An 18,199-nucleotide genomic window follows, 5' to 3' on the forward strand; every position below is an offset into this window, starting at 1 on the left:
TAGCCAGGTGCAGCCCAGGGCAAAACAAGAAAAAGGAAGAGAAGGAAGGATGAGGCCCAGTGTGTGCAGAGGAACCCAGAGGCCGGCGCAGGGCCAGTGCTGACGTCCAGGCTGCAGGCTGCCAGCGACCTCGGTGACACACTTCCTCTGACACACTGGATCCAGCTCAAGAGGCAGAAGGCATCGCGTCCCGTTTCCCAGAATTGCGCCCGGGCCTGCTCGCTCCGTGCCCTCCCCCAGCAGCCTGCCCAGTTCCCAGAGAGGACACGTCCTCCCTATGGCCACCGATGGGGCCCCCCATCACCACCCCCCGCCCCCACCCCCATCCATCCGTCCGTCTCCTGCGCACTCACCCCTCCCGATCGTCTCTCCACCCACCCATGCGCCCCTTCCTGGGCCCGGCTGTTCCCCTGCCGAGGCCCGTGTCCTGATCTGTTTGAGAAATGGGCCACGTGCACATCTGGTTCGGCCCGGAAGCCCACACTCCGCTCTGCTGTGGCCGTGTCTGGGGGCTCTAAGCTCGAGGAAGAGATATCTAGGGGGTCTGCTCCGGGCGGGGCTGGGACGGGCACATGCCTGGAAAGGCACTTCGTCTCCTGACTGGGCAGGGGAGAGGGTTTGGACCGCCAAGGACGCGTATCAGAGCAGACAAGGGGCTGGGAGACGTGTGAGCTCTCACACTGCACTGCACACCCGAGCTCGGGCCCAATCCTGGCTCCCGATGGTTCCCTAAGCGGATCCAGGCAGGTCCAGGAACCAGAACCGCAGCACAGGGCCACTCGGAGCTAAGAACCTTCCCACTATCCCTCCCTATCTGCCCCCACAAGGAGGGCAGGGGGCAGAGGCCACGGCCTGCTCACGCTGACCCCACCAGCACAGCCGGGTTTGGGGAGCAGCAGGAATTCCGAGATGGACTGAGCGGCCAGGAAGCAGCTCCAGGCTAACACCGGCCCAGGGCTGGGGAAAGGCCACCACCAGAAGGGGCCCAACTGTCCTGGGCCCCCTGCGGCCTCCCTGAGGGGCAGAGAGCAGCCTGACGGTGGCCAGTCCATCGCCATAGCAGGAAGAAGCAAGGAGGTCCACAGACACCCCCCGAGACAGGCAGGGAACAACATGCCAGCCCTTGCCCAGTGAGCACATGATCCTTCCCAGCCCCTGACCACTGGTGCGAGGCAGGGAGTGACCGCTCGGGGGCCAGCACCCCATCTGGCCACAGCACTCCTGCACTGCCTGCCAGGACAGAGGAGCCCGGGAGGGTGGGCCCGGCCTGTTCCCGCAGGACACCCCAGAGACCCCTCAGCGCCCTCCACCAAGGACCCCCACCTAGAGCTGATGGAGGAGTGGAGATGCGGCCTGTCCTTTCTGGAGGGGTGACACCCCCCCAGGGGAGAGCCCAGGAGCCTCCCAGGAAGGGTCCAGGCTCTGTGCCAGCCAACATGCTAACGTTTGCTGCCACCTGGGGCCCAGCCAGCTTGTCGGAGGGGCGGCGGCCAGCTGGGGGAGGGGGAAGGACGCCACAGAGGAAAGGGCCACCGAGTCACAGGGCCACAGGCATCAGGGCAGGGTCACACACGCACTGGGCACTGCCCCCAGCAGCCGGACAACAGCCTCTCGGCCACCAGACACAGGCCTGGCCAAGGCACGGGCCGGGGGAGCTGCCGGCAGCAGGGAGCCGGTTGTGTCCAGAGCACGGTCCCTCCCCGCCGCGAGGCCCAGCCACGCCGGGAACCCCCTTCCAGCCAGCACCCCTGGTCCTCCCACCTGCTTCCTGCCCGTGGGGTCCTGGGGTGTAGCCCGGCCACCACATTCCAGCCTCCAGCAGCCGCGGCCACATTCCTCAGGGAGGGGCGTGCTGGTCTGTGCGCAGACACAGGGACACTCCCAGAGGGACATGGGTGGGCACGGGGCAGGGCGGCCTGTCTGGGGGTCTGTGGGGTGAGCTGGTGAGCGACCCTGTGAGGAGCCGCCCCAGGCCGGCCCAGGTCTGCGGGGCCGGAGAAGCCACGTCCAGGGGCTCAGCGAGGCGTGCGTCACCTCCCAACCACGCTCCTGACTCACGCGCCTGCCCAGACCCGCCCCCAGGGTCTCCCCGAGTCTCCCCCACACGGGGGCCCCACTCCAGGCCAACGCCACGAGGCTGCGGTGCTGGCTCCAAGCCCCACCCCGTGACTCAGGCCGCCCGAGCGCCCAGGCTCTTCGTCCGTCCCGTCAGGCAGGTGAGTGCGGCCACGGCCAGGTCACAGCAGGAACGTGGCCCGGCCGCCTACTGAGGGCGGGCACCGGGTGCAAGGTCAGGCCACCGCCACCTCCGCATAGGTGAGTGGCTGGTAGGGCCCGCACGCCCACAGCCCCCGCCTGGGCACAGGCCCTGGTGAGGCGCGCAGGCCGGTGGCCCTAAAGAAGCAGAGGAGAGACGGGAAGGTGGGGGGTGGCAGGAGGAGGGGGCAAGAGCGGGCAGGGCGGGCACAGCGGCTCCAGCGGCTCTGGGGCCGGCGTGAGCAGACGCCCTGCAGGTGCACCTGCCTCAGTGTGCCCAACTGGGAAGGCCCTGGCTGGCCTTCACGTGTCCCCCTCCTTTTCTTTTTAATTTTTATTTGAGAGACATCATGAGGTATAGTTGTAGACTTACAAATTTTGTGCTTGGGTTTCAATTATACAATGATCAAACACCCATCCCTCCACCAGTGCCCATTTCGCACCACCACGGATCCCAGTATCCCTCCCACCCCCATCCCCCGTGTGCCCCTTTTTAAGCACCGGTAACTCCCCCTCCGATGACACTCAGCACACTTCCTGCCCAGCCCCCTGTACTGAGAAGACCCCACCAGCCCTGCCCAGGCAGCGATGAGGAGGGCCAAGCCGTCACACCAGCTGGACTCAGCCCCGACACGGTGGGGCCCAGGACCCCTCCTGCCTACAGCAGCCGCCCCCACCCACTCAGAGCCTCAGCAAGGGCCACGGCCAGGGCGTGGGGGGGCCAGGGGACCCTGGTCCAGTCCTGGCAAAAGGGACAAAGACCCACACGGCACCTCGCCACATCCTGTTTTGATGGAAAATGAATCTGGTTCCCAGCAGCAAAGCAAAGAGCGATTTAGGGCCAGGGCGCCACCGGGCTCAGCGCTCCAGGCAGTGATTCCTCGGACCCTCGCTTCCCCACCACAGGGCACCAGCCCAAGCCCCCAGAGCAGCAGCTCCAGGCCGGCAGCTCCCCTCCCTGCAGTCCTGGCCAGGCCCTGGGTCCTACACCTGTTTCCACACAGGGAAGATGCCCAGGGCCAGTGGCCCCTGGACCCCTTCACAACAGCCCTGCAGGGGCTGAGTGGTAGAAACCAGGTGAGGCCACATGCAGTCACACGCAGTTACACAGCCCATGTGTAGTCCCGTGCAGCATGGATGCAGCCACAGCCCCAGTCGCAGGCAGCTACATGTCACACACAGCTAGTCACATGCAGCGACAGTCGCACACAGCTACACAGTCACACACAGCTGCATAGTCACACTCAGCTACAGTCACACACAGCTAGTTGCATGCAGCTAGAGTCACATGCAGCGACAGTCACAGCTACAATCACATGCAGCTACACACAGTCCCACGCAGCTACACAGTCCCACACAGCTACAGTCCCATGCAGCGACAGTCACACAGCTACAGTCACACACAGCTACATATTCAAAGTGACAGTCACGCAGCCACAGTCACATGCAGGTAGTCACACACAGCTACAGTAGCACAAAGCTATACAGTCGCACGCAGCTACAGAGTCACACACAGCGAGTTGCACGCAGTTAGAGTCCCATGCAGCGACAGCCACACACAGCTACAACCACACGTAGCTACAGTCACACATAGTTACAGTCACACGCAGCTACAGATTATAGTCAGACGCAGCTAGAGTCACACGGCTATAGTCATAGCACCTACAGCCACACATAGCTACAGTCTTATCAGTTACACAGTCACATGCAGCTACAGTCGCACATGGCTACAGTCCCACATAGCTACAGTTACATGCAGCTACACACAGTCTCACGCAGCCACAGTCACAGGCCGCCTGACCCGAGACAGGTGGGTCCAGCCTGCAAAGCTGATGCCTAGCAGCCAGGTGTCCACAGGCAGGGCGGGGTAGGCTCAGCCCCTACTAACTGCCCGAGAGGACACTGGGACACACTGGTGTCCACACCTGTGTGCAGGGACGTGGGGCTGGCGTGGTATAGACTGTGAGCAGGAAACGAGTCCTCTGTCACACTGGGGGAGGCCACCAGTGTCAGCCACCTGGCTCTTCCCACCGCCCCGTGCCACGGCCTCCTGATGGCAGCTGGCCAGCACCTCAGCAGCCCCCCACAAGGGCATTTGAAGAACACACTGAGGGGCTCAGAGGGGTCCGAGAGGAGCAGGGCCAGAGGCAGACATTGTCCCCGCCCAGGCCTGTGTCCCCACCCCGCAGACACCAGCCCCCCAGTAGGCTCTGAGCGCCCGGGGCAGGGTTTATGCAGACGCCCAGATGTCCCCAACCTTCCATCACGCCGAACCCCACCCCACACACACATGCACATGTACTCCACACATACCCACGCACACGCACGCGCACACACACACACACACACACACACACACACACACACACACCCTGATAGCTGCTCTCTGAGCTCTGTGCTGGACCTGACTTCCTCTCGTGGTCTCTGTCCATTGGTCAGGACAGCAGGACAGCACAGGGCAACCAGTGGAGGGGCCACAAACCCCCAACTGCCCTGGGGGTCCCAAGGGCCTCAAGCCTCATCCCTGGGTCACCCAGAGCTGCTCCTGGGCTGTGGAGATTAAGGCCCAGCCCTCTGCTACCCCCACAGGACGTGTCTGCAGCCACTGATAAGGTCCTGGGCCTTGGGTGGGTGTGACCCCCGGAACGAGGAGCTGCGTGGTCTGAGACTCTCATGCCCAGCACACACACACACTCACACATGCACATGCCTCATACACAGAGTGCACACACAGGCATACACACACACTCATATCCCCCCACGCCCACATACACCTTGCAGACACAGGCTTTCACAGTCACACCTACACATGCACACATATGCACTGGCCACGCATGCTCACGTGCACTTAGACACACTACGCACACATGTCACATGCACTCATACCACACATGTGTATTTCTACACACACAGTGCACACACATGCACACAGATCATGATGCACAGTGCATGTGCTCAGACACATAGACGTATGCTCACACAGCGCATGGGTGTGCACATGAGTGTGTTTCTTATTATATAAGAAAGAAACAGAAGACCTTAGAAAATGGAAAAATACCCTGTGTTCTTGGATGGGCGGCGTGTCAACCTGAACCACCTAGAGACCCAACACGATCCCCTGCCAAACCCCAACGGTCAGTGACAGGGTTGGCGCGGAATCACAGCCCTGAAGGGCCAGAGCACACTGAGAACGGAGCCATAGGGCAGCAGCGACCACCACACCACGGCACGGGTACGGGGAAGACTCAAGAAGGGGAGAGCTGAGAGCACAGGGAAAACCCTCAGATCTACGGCCGACTGATTCTCAAGCAAGTCCCTAAAGAGCCTCTTAGGGCGGGAGCGACAGTGCGGGAGGGCGTTTGCCTTGCAAGCGGCCAACACGGGTTCAATTCCCAGCATCCCATATGGTCCCCAAGCACAGCCAGGAGTGACCCCTGAGCATTGCAGGGTGTGACCCAAAAGTCTAAAAGAAAAAAAGCCTCTTTCAACAAATGGTGTTGAGAAAGCTGGAGAACCACAGGCAAGAAAATGAAACTGAATCCGTGTCTGGCTCGATCCAAAAGTCAGTTCACAGTGGATCAATGATCTTGCATCAGGCCAGACCCACAAAGCACATCAAGAAAAACGTCGGTACAACGCTCCAAGATTTCAACCTCAAAGGTGTCTTACGGTTCTACTGGCAAAGGCAACGGGATAAAGAAACCGGACTCCATCAATTAAAAAGGTTTCTGCAGGGGCTGGAGCGATAGCACCAGCGGGTAGAGCATTTGCCTTGCACGCGGCCGACCCGGGTTCGATTCCCAGCATCCCATATGGTCCCCCGAGCACCACCAGGAGTAATTCCTGAGTGCAGAGCCAGGAGGAACCCCTATGCATTGCTGGGTGTGACCCCCCCATAAAAAATATTTAAAAAAATAAAAATGTTTCTGCATGGTGAAAGACATGTGAGCCAGAACCCCCCAGCTGAAGGGCAGAGACCACCCTCACATCAGATGAAAGATCAGTATCCAAGACACAGAAAACTCTCACAAAGTACATACATGCAGGGGCTGGAGCCATAGCACAGCAGGGAGGGCACTGGCCTAGCAAGTAGCTGACCTGGGTTCGATCCCCGGCATCCCATATGGTCCCCGGGCAGAGCCAGGAGTGACCCCTGAGCATTGCAGGGTGTGACTCAAAAGGCAAAAAAGCAAAACCAAAACAAAGCACACCCAAACCGAACCTTGGGCTGGCGTCTCCCTGCCCAGCCAGAGGAGAACCAGGTGCGAATGCGCCGGACCGAGCTCTGAGGCCACATACAAGGTGTCCGGGATCACACCTTCGGCACCAGGCGAGGGTCGAGCCCTCGAGGCCAGTCTGAGGGGCTGAGTGGGCTGTGGGACAGCCAGAGAGAGCAGGCTGTGGGGCCGAGAGCCAGGGGTCCCCCCGCCACCCCCCTCCCCACGCACGGGCCCCAGGCAGGCTTCTGCTTCAGCAGCCCTTAACCGAGCACAGGCCGAGCGAGCGGCTGCTGTGACCCCTGCCCCTCCACCCCAGTGACCCCTCCCTCCTGCTCCCCGGCTGCCCCGCCCAGTGCTGGCTCGGAGACCCCACAGGCTCCGTGCCCCTCTCTGCCTGAGCCAGGCGGGTGCGTCTCGAGAGAAGCCAGGGCACCAGGGACCAGCACTGTCGGAGGGTCTGAGATGGCCCCATGATGGACATCAGTGACCCACCGGGCCTCTCTCCACACAGGTCTTGTCCTCCGCAGTTCCCAGTCTGGGCCCTCCCATGCTGGGGTCTCCCAGGAAAGCTGGGCTGGGGCTGAGCCCTCACAACTGGGGCTGCTCCTCTGTCAGCACCAAGACTGAGGCCCGCTGGGGCCGTATGCTGGTCCCTGGGGTGCTGGACCAGCCTGGAGCAGTGCAGGGAGCTGGGCAGCCCTTCCCCTGCCACTGACCCCCCGCCAGGGCCCTGGACTGTGCAGTTTGGGACCATCCCTTCAGCAGTGTGGGGGGCCGAAGACCCCCTCCTGCAGTTTCGGGGCTCCACGGCTCCCTGCAGACCCAGGCATGCTTGGGGACCCCCAAAGGGAGAAAGCCCTGAGAGCCTCAGGCCTGAGCCGGGGTGGCTCCAAACAGATCTGGTCAGGCGGCAGGGGGCTCCCTGGGGACCCCCAGGGGCTGCTGGCTGGCAAGCACGCCTGCACAAATGACCAAGCTCGCAGGGCTCTGGACCTGCCGGGGCCAGGCCCCCCCAGAGGGCAGCAGCTGGACACAGCCCCCAAGCCCTAGCACCTCAGGCACTTCCTGTGCCAGAGCAGGGCACAGGGGGAGGGGGCGCCCCTAACAGCGGCAGACACACGTCCCCCGGTCTGTGCCTGGCAGGGTCGCACCCTCCCGGGGAGCACTGGCTGCCCGAAGCTGTCACTTCCTTGGGGACACCCCTCACCAGACTTGGAGAACGGCATGCCCTACAGAACCCCGACACACGGTGGCCACCCCGGAGCGCCCTCTGCTGCCACCCACCACCGAGGGTGGGTCTCCTTTCCAGAAATGCCACCAAAGCAGGAAGTGGTCCCTGCTGAGCCCAGTCACTTGTCCACGGCGCCTGTGCCCCCACACAGCCTCCGTGTACAGTCTGGGTCAGAGGTCAGGGGGCATGGTCTGTGAGACCGCCCGGCTCTAACCCCTTCTGGGAGATGGTGGGCAGACACAGATGGTCCCCTGAGCACCATCCAGGGAGCCCCCAGGTGAGATGTAGGAGGGGCACCCTGTGGGAAAGGGCTTTGCCATGACGGAACAGGACGGAGACAGGCTCTGGGACATTCCACGGGACAAGGCATGGCTCCCGGGCTGCCGCAGACCCTCCCCTGTCCATGACCAGCCAGCCTGGCACCGTCCAACAACGCCCCTGTATCCCCACCACAGCTGCCAGCCCCCAGCAGTCCCCACAGCTAGGCTGTAGTCTCCGGTGTCACTGCACTGCCCCTGGCAGCTGTCAGTGCCCTCCCTGGGGTTAGGGGCCACTCCCAGGACAGGGGCCCAGACGTGGCCGCCGAGGGGCGTCCAGGAGAGTGTACACAGAATCTGTTATTCCTCTCAAGCTCCGAGCTGGTGCCAGAGCGACAGCACAGAGGGGAGGGCGTTTGCCTTGCACGTGGCCAACCGGAGCTCGAACCCTGGTCCCGCAGTTGGTCCTCTGAGCACCATCAGGAGCGATCCCTAAGCAGAGCCAGAAGTCAGCCCCAAACATTGCAAGGTGTGGCTCAAAAAAAAAAAACAATCAATCCACCAAAAATAAGAAAAAGAGGAGCCCGGGACTCAGGGTTCAGGCCAGGGAGGTGCTCACTGTACATGAGGCTGACCTGTGTCCATCTCTAGGGCCCCCAGCACTTTGCTGTGGCCACAAGCCCCTCCCCCCAACAAGGGAAGCTCCTTCCCAGCCGGTGGAGGACACGTCTGTGCAGTCTGACCCCCGAAGCCCTCCCGGAGTCCTCCCCGTGCTGGGTCTCCTTCCTGTCCGGGTGCCTCTAGGGTTTGCCCCGCCCTCACCCGACAGGGACCCCAGGTGACGTGGGGAGGGGCAGGTGAGGCCGGTCTGGGCTGTGCCTGCCCTCGGCTGTCTCCTGGGCTCTGGCCACAGGCTGACTCAGGCCCTCACGCCTCAATGGTCTCATTGATTCTTGCCCGAAACCATCCCTGTGCGCCACCTTCTCCTACCAAGCAGCCAGTGTGGGGCCAAGGGCCGCTGCTGGCCCGTGTCCCTTGGAGGGCCCGTCCTGTGGGACTGGCGCTGCCCACAGCTGGCGCAGGGCAGCCCGGATGGTTCCAGGGCTCTGCAGAAGCTCCTGACAAAAACACCCCTGCACCGGGCAGAGTCTGCCATGTTCCGTGATGCGCTCCGGGGGCGGCCTGAGCTCATGGCACGGTGGGGCCCGTGGCACAGGTCCAGGGTGCGTCCTGGCCAGCAGTGGGGGCTGAGCTCCGCCGCTCAGGCCGAGGCCTGGGGGTGCCCTCCCGGCCGGGCAGAAGCTGGTGGCCCCCAGCAGACGCGCAGGACCTGGCGCTCCCGCGGTCCCGGGACCCAGCAGGAAGCCAGCGCAGGGGCAGGGCAGGGAGGAACCAAATTATTTTTTCCAGCGCGCTGGCCGGAGTCGGCCTGGGGTGCGGACGGGAGGGGACGGGAAGGGGAAGAGGGGCCGGGAGGGCCCGGCGCGAGCGAGCAGGCTCCAGATTAAACGGCGGGGCAGGAAGCCGGCCTGCGCCGCCAGATTGGCCAGGAAGTTATGGTGCAAGTTTGCGCTTCTTTCTCCTCGCTCGCGGGGCGGCCCCGGAGGGACGGGGCGAGCGGCCCCTCGGCGGCGCCGCCTTCCCGAGCCCGCGGCCCCGCGCCGCGCCCCCGCCGGCCCGCCCGCCCCCGGCGCCCGCCCCGCGCTCCGCGCTCCGGAATGCGGGCCCGGGGCGCGCGCCCCACTCACCGGCCAGGAGCGCCGAGGGCAGCAGTGACCAGTACAGGCCGGCGGCCAGCACGTGCGGCTCCATGCCCGGCGCGGGCGCCGCGGGCCGGGGGCGGCCGGCTAGGGGGCGGCGCGGGCGGCGCGGGGCGGGCGCGCCATGGCGCACCGGGCGGTCTCGGCACGTGCGCGCGGGCCGGGCGCTCGGCGGCTGGGACGGACGCGGCCGCCTCCCGCCGCGCCCGCCGCCTTTATAGGCCGCGCCCCGCCCGCCTCCCGGCCCGCCTCCGCGCTTCCCCCGACGGCCCGGCGCGCCCCGCGCGGCCGCCCCGCGCGCGCCCCGCGCCCCCGCCGCCCCCGCGCGCCGCGCGCCGCGCGAGCGACCCCCGGGCGCCCGCGCCCCGCTCGCCGCGGCCCCTCGGGACCGGCCCCCGCGCCGCAGCCCGGCCCCGGCCCCGGCCCGCGTGGGCGGCTCCAGCCACGCGGCCGCGCCAACCCTGCCCTGGCCACTCCGCCCGCGCGGGACCTGAGTCACCAGGCCGAGGAGGAGGTGGGCTCCGGAGGAGAGGGCCAGCGTGGGCGCCGAGCACCGGAGTAGGGGCGCCGTGGGCACCGCCCTCACGCCTGGGCCAGAAGCCCCCGCGCGCACTTTCGTGGACATCTGGGCCTGCCTGGGCCTCTCGCCCCTCCGCTGCTGGCTCCATCCGTTGGCCCTGGACTTTCTCTAGCCCTCCCTCCTGAGGGTCCCGCCCAAGGCCAGCACCTGGGGCTCAGGGGGCCGGTGGTAACCCAACCTCTGGAGTTGCAGGGCCTGGGGAGCTTCCATGGGGGACCCAGGCGGAGGTGGGCTGTGAGGTGACCCCAGACCCGGGACCCGCTGTTCCCTCGGCCAGCTTTCTGTTGCAGTGCTCATGGGGACAGCTGGGAGCCCCTAGCACAGGCGGGCCCAGCCCGGACCGTCCCCTGCGAGGATCTGAGGCAGGAGGAAACCGAGAAGCACCCTGTTTGGGGGAAAGGTGTGCCCGGTAGGACTGTGGGTGGGCCTGGGCTAACTAGGCGGGAAGTGATACAGAGTAACCTGCTGGCCTCCCGCTGGCTTGGAGATACAAGATTTCCAGGGAAAGTGACACACCCCCACACCGGAAGTTCTCACTGGGAGTGCAACAGAGAACCCCCAGATGCTTTTTCATGCTGCCGAGATGCTCACGCCGCCCTTTGATTTTGCTCGGCACAAGCATGTGTCACCTATTCACAAAACAAATGAAAGGGAGCCCTCAGGGGTACTCCGATGACTTCCCACCCGGCCTGCGAGCTGCTCACCCCCTTCCCAGCAGTCCCAGCCCCCCCCCCCCGCACCTGTCCCAAGTCCAGTCATTGTGGCCACCGCCTCTGTTCCCCAACTATTGGAGTGGAATGGGGAGCAGCAGCCGCCAGCCCTTTGGGGGCAGGAGGGGGCAGAGTGAGCTTGGAGGGGCTGTCTCTGTCTCTACAGAGAAAACTTGGTGCTGGGGGCAGAGGCTTAGCGGGGCAGCACCTGCCCGCCAGGTGTGACTCCAGTGCTGCAGTGCTGCCCCTGCACTGCAAATGCACCAACCAAGCCTACAGGGCGATGAGATGAATCCCAGGTGGGCAAACTGCTCAGGCATGCCAGGATGCAGCCAGAGGGCACCTTGCACGTGAGCCAGTGGGCACAGGGGGAGACGCAGTGGGCCCCTGCAAGATCCCCCCCACCAGAACCTGGGGAGAGGCAAAGTCAGCACAGAAGCCATCACGCTCCCTGGGGTGCGGGAGGGAGCGGGGAGTTGTTACTTAATGGGTGTAGGGTTTCTGTTGGGATGATGAAAAAGTTCTGGAAATAGACAGTGGGCTGGTTACACAACAGCGTGAAAGTACTTAGCGCCACCGAGTCGTGCACTTAACACAGTTACGACTGTAATGGTGGCTGTGGCACTGCGGCCCCCCAGGACTGACTGGGCTCAGTGCCCACGGTCGGGCAGGCACAGGGTGCCGTCCTGCCACCCCATCCACCGTCCATTCCCGTCCATCTGTCCATCTGCCCACCACCATCCAGCTGTCCATCTCTGTCCATCTGTCCACCCTCCACCCAGGGCCTCTTGCCCTCAAGCTGGTCTTATTTCCCCTGACATGCCCTCAGGTGCCAACCCTCCTGGCGTGAAGCCGACGCAGTGAGGAAGCCCCGTCCCTGTCCCTGCGTCTCTGTCGTAGCACCAGGGTTCCCGGAAGGCGCCGTTTCTCCTCCTTTCCTCCTGGCTACCAGGAAGGTGGGTGCTCCTCACCTTCTGTCCTGAGGCCTCCGTGTCCGGCTGGCCGGCCAGTGAGTCCTGTGCCATGTTCCCTTGTATGATTTTCTCACGTGGCCCCATTGGAACATCCTGGAGGCGATGGGGCCTACCCCCAACATTGAGAACCACCGCCCCGCCCCTCCCATGCGCGCAAGCCCCGCCCACAGCCATGACCCCGCCCACAGGTGCGGCCCCGCCCACCTGCTCCCCGTCCCTGCCACAGCCCAAGCCACCCCGCAGGTGTCCAGCCCCCTGCCCCCCCCAGGAGCCCCTACAGCTTGAGGGGGCCGATGCCTCTAAGCAGGCACCGCCCCGTCCCTGCTGGGCTCCCACCTCCCTAGGCAAACGCGTGCCTCGGCCCACACCCTGATTTCGGATCCTGACCGGTCCCTCGCCTTCCTCTCACGCAAGGGGCAGTCCTGGTGGCCGCCGCCACTTCCGGGCGGGGCCGTGATTCCATGTGGGCAGGCGCCCGGGCGTGAGCACCTCCGAGTGACCCCCGGCCACAGGGCCGGACCAGCACCGGCACGCTAGTGCGGCCCAAACCCAAATCAGCAGAAGGAGCAGCAGCGATAGGACAGTGGGAAGGAAGGACCCGCTGAGTGGACGCTGGCACCACCCCGCCTGCAGTGGCCATGCCCGAGCCTATCCCCAGCAAGGCCAGGCATGGGCCCGGCTGGGTGGCCACAGGCAGGATTCTCCTGGGGTGGCTGTGGGCTGGGCTGTCCTGGGGTGGCTGTGGGCTGGGCTGTCCTAGGGTGGCCGTGAGCTGGGCTGTCCTGGGCTGTCCGTGGGCTGGGCTGTCCATGGGCTAGGCTGTCCTGGGGTGGCCGTGAGCTGGGCTGTCCTGGGGTGGCCGTGGGCTGGGCTGTCCTGGGGTGTCCGTGGGCTGGGCTGTCCTGGGGTGTCCGTGGGTTGGGCTATCCTGGGGTGTCCGTGGGCTGGGCTGTCCTGGGTGTCCGTGGGCTGGGCTGTCTGTGGGCTGGGCTGTCCTGGGGTGTCCGTGGGGTGTCCATGGGCTGGGCTGGCCGTGGGCTGGACTGTCCTGGGGTGGCCATGGTCTGGGCTGTCCATGGGATGGGCTGTCCTAGGCTGAGCTGTCCGTGGGGTGTCCATGGGCTGGGCTGTCCTGGGGTGGCCGTGGGCTGGGCTGTACTGGGCTGTCCGTGGACTGGGCTGTCCTGGGTGGCCGTGGGCTGGGCTGTCCATGGGATGGGCTGTCCTAGGCTGAACTGTCCGTGGGGTGTCCATGGGCTGGGCTGTCCTGGGGTGGCCGTGGGCTGGGCTGTACCGGGCTGTCCGTGGACTGGGCTGTCCTGGGTGGCCGTGGGCTGGGCTGTCCGTGGGCTAGGCTGTCCTGGGGTGTCTGTGGGCTGGGCTGTCTGTGGGCTGGGCTGTCCTGGGGTGTCCGTGGGCTGGGCTGGCCGTGGGCTGGGCTGTCCTGGGGTGGCCATGGTCTGGGCTGTCCATGGGATGGGCTGTCCTAGGCTGAGCTGACCATGGGGTGTCCGTGGGCTGGGCTGTCCTGGGGTGTCCGTGGGCTGGGCTGTCCTGGGGTGTCCGTGGGCTGGGCTGTCCTGGGGTGGCCATGGTCTGGGCTGTGCATGGGATGGGTTGTCCTAGGCTGAGCTGACCATGGGGTGTCCGTGGACTGGGCTATCCTGGGGTGGCCTTGCTGGGCTGTCCTGGGGTTTCTGTGGGCTGGGCTGTCCGTGGGCTGGGCTGTCCAGGGGTGTCCGTGGGCTGCGTTTTCTATGGGCTGGGCTGTCCTGGGCTGTTTGTGGGTTGGGCTGTCCTCGGGTGGCCATGGGCTGGACTGTCCGTGGGCTTGGCTGTCCTGGGGTGTCCTAGGTTGGGCTTTCCTGGGGTTGCCGTGCCCTCACTGCGCAGGGGCGTCCAACTGCAGGCCACCTGGAGCCCGGGTGAGGCCTGGAGGCACCTCTAATGCCTCGGAGAGAGGGGACAGTGACTGGGTGTCGCAGGGACAAGGGTAGGTGGCTAGCGCTTCAGGTGTGTGGGCTCCGGCCACGCCCTTCGGCCCCCCAGCCCCGCCCTGCAGTGGGGCGCCGGGCCAGGCCACGTGACTGCCGGTCGGCTCTACAGCCCGCCTCTGTGATTGACAGCTGTGTGGGCGTGACCTACCGTACCGCGCTGGTGGATCCTCCTTCCTGTCTTCCTGTTTCTGAGCACCTAGTGGGGCGCGGCTTGCGGGCACGACCCCACCCTCAGTCCTGCACCGCGGGCCTAAGCGCTGGCACAACCCGTATGCCTGGCCCTGCCCTGTCCCTCCCTGCCCTGCCCTGCTCTGCCCTGTCCCTCCCTGTCCATCCCTGCCCTATTCCTTCCTGCCCAGCCCTGCCCAGTCCCTCCCTGCCCTGCCCTGCCCTGTCCCTCCCTGCCCAGCCCTGCCCTGTCCCTCCCTGTCCTGCCCTGCCCAGCCCTGCCCTGTCCCTCCCTGCCCAGCCCTGCCCTGTCCCTTCCTGCCCAGCCCTGTCCCTCCCTGCCCTGCCCTGTCCCTCCCTGCCCTGCCCTGTCCCTCCCTGCTCTGCCCTGCCCAGCCCTGCCCTTCCCTCCCTGCCCTGTCCCTCCCTGCCTTGCTCTGTCCCCCCTGCCCTGCCCTGTCCTTTCCTTCTCCTGCCTGCCCATAGCCTGGGTCCAGTCAGTGAAGGGAACTGGACTCACCCTCATATTTAGTTAATCTTAAACTTTGTTCTGTTACAGGAAAACTCCCAAGTATACTCAGTGCACTGTTATATGGACGCACAGGTTCTCAGCTGTGAATTTCATGAATTCTGATTCATCTCCATTTGCACAAAACGCCATGCTCAAAATTGCGCACTGTTCTTCCAAACCGAGGTAAAAACATACCACAGAGCAGTGCCACCAGGGCCACTCCTGGCTCTGCACTTGTGACCTGGGGGTCACTCCTGGCAGTGCTTGGGGACCGTGCGTATCGGGGTCAGAACCTGAGCCGTCTGTGACGCCCCCCAGAGCAAAGGACTGGGGGAGGGTGGGCGTCAGGTAGCTCAGGGAGTTCACGCTGAGCACTGGACAACATTACGTATGTACGTTCATACACTTCAACAGGTAGAAGGCGTGTATTTGGGGGGTACTCCTGGCTCTGTGCTCAGAAGTGCCCCCTGGTGATGCCTTAGGACCACGTGTAGACCAGAGGTGAGCCCTGGGTGGGCAACGAAGGGCATTGACCCCTGTGCCTTAACAAGGTCGGAAGAGTGAGCACTGGGCGCAGGGGATGCCCGGAGCTGCCACAGTGGTCCCCCTGAGCACAGCGCACAGGCCCCAGGGGTCCACGTGAGGTTCAGTACGGACACCCCAGAGCCCTCTGCCCAGTGCTGCTGTCCTGTCACCCGGTGGCTTTCCAGCCTGCACGGCCCTGGCGGTTTCATGCTAGACCCCAGGTGTCGATGGGATGGGCGCAGAGAAGATGCCTTGCCCTCTTGCAGCGCCTCCCACCGGCCTCCATGCCTGGGGAAACTGAGTCCAAGGAAGAGACGCCCAGGCCCGCGTACAGTGATAGATCACGAGGCTGTCAGGCAGGAGACAGGAGTGGGGTGGGGTGGGCTGGGCTGAGGCCTAGCTCCTTCTGTGAAGGCTTTGGGCAGACCCGGCACAGGCCCGGCAGACCTGGCAGACCCGGCAGAGACCCAGCGTAGGCCTGTACAGGCCCAGCACCCATCATCCACCCCCTGAAAAGCTCCCTCCCAGCAGCAGCACCCAAGGGGACGCAGAGGCTGCTTCACTGTCAATCCCTGGCACCCGGCAGCTCTTAAGGACAAACAGAGGAGGCACAGTGAGGTGGGGGGGGTGCAGAGCCGGCTGTGTGTGTGGACATGGGGTGCTGAGTGTGGGCCACCTGGAGGGAAGCACACCCTGAGGCCCACACCCAGCCCACCTGCTGCAAGGTGACTGTGCTCACTCTGACCGCAGATAGCACCAGGACAGAGGGAGCCTCTCCTGGGCACAGGCACAGACTGACAGAGGTGAGACCGAAGGGAGGAGACCCAACACAACTGGAGCCCAAACTCTTCGTTTGTTCAGTGTGTGTGGTCAGTGACAGTGATGGTGATGATGATGGTGGGAGTGATGGTGACGCCCACTGTGCTGACGTTGGTGCTGATGGTGATGACGCTGGTGCAGACGGTGGTGCTGATGGTGACGTTGGTGCTGATGCTGACTTTGGTGATGTTGGTGCTGATGCTGGTGCTAAGGTGCTGATGAAGTTGGTGCTGATGCTGGTACTGCTGCTGGTGGTGGTGGTGATGGGGATTGCCTTACCTCACAGAGAGTATTTTTCTGTGTGATGAGAATATTTAGCCTCTAGGATATAGTAGGTGATCTCTTAGCAGCTTTTATGAAGGTGTCCTTGTATCTGGACAGCAGGTGAGTGCATATAGATGTGACTGTCCTCACACAGACAGTGTAGACACACAGGTGCCCTCACGTTCACCAGTGACGTGGCTCATACGGGCAGTGTAGACCCAGCTGCTGTCACGTTCACCAGTGGCACGGCAAATGTGCGTGGTGTAGACACAGATGCCCTCACCTCCTTCAGTTCTGCAGGCTCTGACGCAGCATACACAGGCAGTGTGGACACAGCCGTCCTCACGTACAGCTGAGATCAGATCTCCAGCGCCTTCTCATCTTCCGCTGGCGTGCGGCGGTCCAGGCACCTGGCCGTGGCCTAGAGCCACTGCCTGTTTTGGTCTGTGTCCAGACCCGTAAGAAGTGCAGAGGCCCCAAGGGCTTTTGCTGATGGGGGTTTGCATCTGTTGATATTTACCATGTTAGGAATTAAAACTCAGCCTGGAAAACCCTCCCGCGCTGTGTCATTGCTTCTGTTTAGGCCCACGGCTGCCCCAGGCTCCGGGCTCAGTCCCGGTCATGCTGGGGACCGTATAGGCACTGGGATCCGAGCGGGTGGGCTGCCTGAGGGCCAGTGCTTCCCCCTCCCCCTCCCCGCTCCCCCCTGCCCCCGGGCTGTCCTTACCAGCTCCCTGAATGGGCAGTGGCACCTATTCCTTCGGCCCGCCCATCCACACGATGCTGGACCTAGGAAGTAATAAAATAAAAATAAAAGGCCCTCCCGTTGATCGTCGATTTGCTCGAGCGGGCCCAGTAACGTCTCCATTGGAGACTTTGTTGTTACTGTGTCTGGCATATCGAATACTCTCGGTAGCTTGCCGGGCTCTCCGAGAGGGGCGGAGGAATCGAACTCGGGTCGGCCATGTTGGCCGCTTGTAAGGCGACCGCCTTACCCGCTGTGCTATCGCTCCAGCCCTAGGAAGTAAAAATCTAATTTTGGGGGGTGGCTGGGCTGGAACTCGAGGCCCTCCTGGCTCTGTGCTCAGGAGAGACTCCTAGTGGGGCTCTGAGGACCAGATGGCCCTGGGCATTGAGCCGGGGCTGGGCAGACACAAGGCCAGTGCCTTACCCTGAATGCCTCCACAGACCAAGATCTAATTTCGTTGTGAACCTAAAACTCACTGCCTGCTTCCCCCCACATTAATTATTTCCATGAATACCACATGGCTTAATTCATTTATTTTTATTTAAACAACTTCTATTTTTGGCTTTTGGCACCACACCCAGATGTGCTCTGGACTACTCCTGGCTGTGCTTGGGGATCCCGCCTGATGGTGCTCCGGGGACCATATAGGGTGCTGGAGGTTGAACCCAGCGCTGCCATGCTCAAGACAAATGCCCTACACTCTGTACTATCGCTCCAGCCCCAACCCATTCGTTTAACATTTCTTTTATTTTATTTTGGGGGCCCTACCCAGCAACGCCCAGGGGCTCCTCCCGGGTTTGCCCTTAAGAACTACTCCTAGCGGTGCCTGGGGGGTGGAATGCCGGGATCCAACCTGGGTGGGCTGCCTGCAAGGCAGAGAGAACAGCAGCTAGGGTGCTTACCTTGCAAGGCTGGATCCCTGGCATCCATAGGACCCCCCAAGCACTGCAGGAGTAATTCCTGCCAGGAGTGATTCCTGAGTGCAGAGCCGGGAATAAGCCCTGAGCACTGCCAGGTGTGGCCCCAAACCCAAAACAAACAAACAAAACTTGTGAGGTAAAAACCAGAGAAATGAGTTTGAGTTAAAATTCAGGAAATGAAATTACAGCTTTTATCAGATGTTGAGAAATATGGAAATGAAGCAAAGAACAGAAACCTGGCCCATGAAGCTGAGGGTTG

The 18,199-nt window shown here is 63.5% G+C and overlaps 2 protein-coding genes across 2 annotated transcripts in view; both read right to left on the reverse strand.

Moving 5' to 3' along the window:
• Positions 1-12,039, reverse strand: part of PIEZO1 (piezo type mechanosensitive ion channel component 1) — a 28,080-nt gene extending 16,041 nt beyond the window's left edge. The window contains exons 1-3 of the mRNA XM_056136154.1: positions 11,986-12,039; positions 9,974-10,214; positions 9,713-9,811 (exon numbers count right to left, since the gene is read on the reverse strand). Of these exons, the coding sequence (XP_055992129.1) occupies positions 9,713-9,811; positions 9,974-10,214; positions 11,986-12,039 (394 nt within the window). The remainder of the gene's footprint in view (positions 1-9,712; positions 9,812-9,973; positions 10,215-11,985) is intronic.
• The window catches only part of RNF166 (ring finger protein 166), a 40,878-nt gene that overhangs the window by 20,809 nt on the left and 1,870 nt on the right, over positions 1-18,199 (reverse strand). The gene's annotated exons all lie outside the window — the stretch shown is intronic.

Source organism: Sorex fumeus, unplaced genomic scaffold (assembly GCF_029834395.1).
Source record: "Sorex fumeus unplaced genomic scaffold, SorFum_2.1 ptg000122l, whole genome shotgun sequence".
Lineage (NCBI taxonomy): Eukaryota > Metazoa > Chordata > Mammalia > Eulipotyphla > Soricidae > Sorex > Sorex fumeus.